We start from the raw sequence: 3,241 nt of genomic DNA, 5'->3' as shown, positions 1-3,241 counted from the left end.
ATGTAATATTCTTAAAATGAGGGTGAATGGGAAATGGAGGAAAAATGAAATTTTGAGTAAAATTTTAAGTTTCCCCCTCTTAACAATGAGACATTGTCCCATATTGGAAGTGGAAGATATTTTTGGTGGGTATATATATAATTGCTCTTCTTGTAGCTCTTAAAGAGTTAAGAAGAAAGCAAGCCTCGCGCCGTCGTCGTCGTCGCTCGCTCGGCTCGGCTTCGGCTACGGCTACGGCTTCGGCTTCGGCTTCGGCTTCGGCTTCGGCTTCGGATTTGGATTTGGATTTGGATTTGGTCAAATGATCGATTGATTGATTAATTTTTTGGATCAAATTTATTTGTTAATAGTAAATATTAACGTAAGATTATCCGTATTTGTAAACGGATATTTTCCAATCCGTGTATTGATAATTTGGCAGCCGGATAATGGTCTTCCCACCATGAAGTGCTTGCTCCACAAATATGAAGTGCTTGCTCCACAAATATGTAATGCTTGATCCACCATGAAGGGTGGACGTTTGGTCTTGCACTCCTTCTTGGCTGCTATATATATGAGCAGCAAATGTTGAAGAAAAACTAAACTCAACATACAATTCGCTCAACAAATTGGCTATACATTGCACTCCTTCCTCTCAGAACTTCCATACGTTTTTCTGAGTATATACTCCTTCGTTCAGCATTGTTTTTTAACTTCAAACAAAGCAACTGTAAGTGTGATTTGCTACCGAACTTTGTGTTCGCCGAAACACTGGGGTTTGAAGTACCGCTACACCAGTGTGTTATTCGTTCTATCCTGGGAGGAAATAATCCATTACCTTGGGTACTAGGAGGGGATTAAATTCCTTAAGGAAACACTGTGAATTCAGTGGGCTCGAATTTATTATTATTGTTTCATTACGTTAACTTATATTTTACAGAATTAATATTTACAAATACAGCAATATTGACCGGGAATAACAATCTTAAGGAATTTAATATTTATTTCTGTACTTGTGTTATTCTTATTATTCTGCAAACTAAAACCTTTGTGGTTTGTCTGTTGAAAGCCCCTTTGTTTATTTTTTTTTTATCTACTAAGTTTGTTGCTAGAATTAAAATTGAACCCCTTCAAAAGTTTGTCCAAATTACCAGTTATGTGGTGCAACGTTATAGCTTGTGATAGTCCTTCCATCACTTGTAGTAACTTGAAATGAAAGACTCTGACTATTGAGATAGGAATTGCTCTGCCAGTTTTGGCCCCAATTTCTGGACATTGTTTGCCATCCAGAACCAGATCCCTTAATGGAGACTGAATTAACATCCCCAGCACCCCCAACGTTTGTCACCAAAACCAAGTTGAAGTAAGAGTGTCCATTTATTGTAAACCTTATTCCTCCTTTCTTCTTGCAAGGCACCCTGTCATTGACCAGTACAAACTCCATGTCAGCCGGCGACACTACCTATAAGATACTAAATTCTTGCCTAAACAAAATTTATTCAGATTTAACTTATATTCAGACAACACAATGCAAGTATTACATTGTCAATGCAATTTAACTTACAACAAAAAGTCTTGCTTTTTTAGTATATTCCTCTTATTATGGGTAGTTACCTTAGTGTTAACAAACGTGCACATTGTCCAGTGTTAAAAAAATTAAACTTAACATTCCAAGAAAATCAAAGGAGTTTAAGTTATGTGCACTACATATTTAGGTTAATTAAAAGATATGAGTAATTAAAATTAAATCTCCTTAATAAACATTAGTAATTAGTAACATGATAAAAATAATACTACATCCGTTCACTTTTACTTGTCCACATTAATAGATTTTGCACTCCCTTTAAGAAATAATAAATGAAGTACATATTTTACTATAATACCCCTAACAATGATTCCAAGAATAATTTGGGGAATGAGTAGTTAATGGTAAGGGTAAAGCAGGAAAAAATATTTGTCTTTCCCTTGATTTGCTAAAATGGACAAGTAAAAATAAAAATATATTTTTTTTTATAAAGTATCACATGTTACTACACCGATTTTGTAAGAATTTTGTTATAATGTGACTTAAAGATCAAACTTTACCTTCGGAAAGATACAGGGACAATTCCTGCTCTGTATTGAGCTAATTGCAAGAAGGCAGGCTCAGCCAAATCGAAGTGCTGGAGAGGAGGATTGCACCAGCCGCCATTGTCATTAGGTAGGGATGGATTCGGAGGACAGAAATTTGTGGCAGTGACAGTAATAGTCCCTTGTAGGCACCATTGAGCGTCATTGCTGCAAGTGAGCTCGTAGCAAGCCCCACAGCTCAATCCGTTGTTGAATAGTGCTGTGCTTAGTGCTGCAGTGTTGGTTCCATATCCTTGGCTGTACAAATTCCCATAACCACAAGCACCACCTGCATGTTCCAAATACGGCATGTTTCTTCAAAAATTTCATATTATCATGCCACTTAAAAGATAACCACGGATAACTACCCATAATAAGTAAAATTAGCATCTGTCGGTGTATTTATAAGTTCCTTTTTCAGTTACGGTATAAATTGTTTTGAACTCATATTTTAAAACAGCTCAAAATCTTGAACCATAAAGATTAAATTTTGAATCCGCCTCTAAACACACGTACCCATTGTGCCTGATGCATCACCCCCTCCATAGAAGGTGGCATGAGCATTTTTCCAGCCTCCATAATCAGCAAAAGTTCCATGGAAGCAAAAGCTTAAACAAAAGAAAAAGAGAGAATAATGTGTGGAGAATGTTGCAGGAACAGCCATTGATGAAGAAGTTGGTAAGTCAATTAAGGATTAGGAGAGGGGGAGAGAGTACTAAGTGACTTACTACCAGTTGAAGGGGTATGGAGACGCTATTTTTTTATTTATGTAGTAAACTGGAGGCAGAAATTCGGGCTTAAGATCGGGTAGGCAAATGTAAGTATATACGTAGATAGTGACAAGCTAGCCGTGCTCAGGTCCTGAAAGCTGGTGAAATTAACGTTTTCTCCTTCAACTAGTTTTCTGTGTATACTACTTATGTAATTATATACGTATTACAAATTAGTTACATTGGATCTTATATAGACAGTATTATCTTACCTTTCTACCAGAACCGGTGACGGGGCCAAGGCTCCCCACATGAACTATCAAAATTATAGACCCGCAGCACATGCATTTCCCAATCCTCTCTTTAATTTCTTTCGCTTCATTTTCTGCAATATTGCCATTTTCTACATCATGACATTTATTTATATTCTCTGATTCTCCTAA

The 3,241-nt window shown here is 36.6% G+C and overlaps 1 protein-coding gene across 1 annotated transcript; it reads right to left on the bottom strand.

Annotated features, from left to right (window-relative positions):
* Positions 1-1,039: 1,039 nt before the first annotated feature.
* LOC107824646 (expansin-A8-like) lies at positions 1,040-2,885 on the bottom strand. Its single transcript, XM_075228055.1, has 3 exons — positions 2,605-2,885; positions 2,065-2,377; positions 1,040-1,397 (listed from the first exon to the last, which is right to left on the bottom strand). Exons 1-3 carry the CDS (start codon positions 2,750-2,752, stop codon positions 1,127-1,129), a joined length of 732 nt encoding a protein of 243 aa, XP_075084156.1. The 5' UTR covers positions 2,753-2,885; the 3' UTR covers positions 1,040-1,126.
* Positions 2,886-3,241: the final 356 nt, after the last annotated feature.

This window comes from Nicotiana tabacum, chromosome 13 (genome assembly GCF_000715075.1).
Source record: "Nicotiana tabacum cultivar K326 chromosome 13, ASM71507v2, whole genome shotgun sequence".
In the NCBI taxonomy this organism is placed as follows: domain Eukaryota; kingdom Viridiplantae; phylum Streptophyta; class Magnoliopsida; order Solanales; family Solanaceae; genus Nicotiana; species Nicotiana tabacum.
This window is presented reverse-complemented; position numbering and strand designations above follow the sequence as displayed.

Bases quoted from the DNA above. Each gene is read 5' to 3' on its own strand.
- LOC107824646 (XM_075228055.1), bottom strand. From the start codon at position 2,752: ATGGCTGTTCCTGCAACATTCTCCACACATTATTCTCTCTTTTTCTTT. The intron at 2,378-2,604 runs GTACGTGTGTTT...TGGAACATGCAG, and splicing joins TGATGCATCAGGCACAATGG to GTGGTGCTTGTGGTTATGGG. The intron at 1,398-2,064 runs GTAAAGTTTGAT...GGTCAATGACAG, and splicing joins GTCCCTGTATCTTTCCGAAG to GGTGCCTTGCAAGAAGAAAG.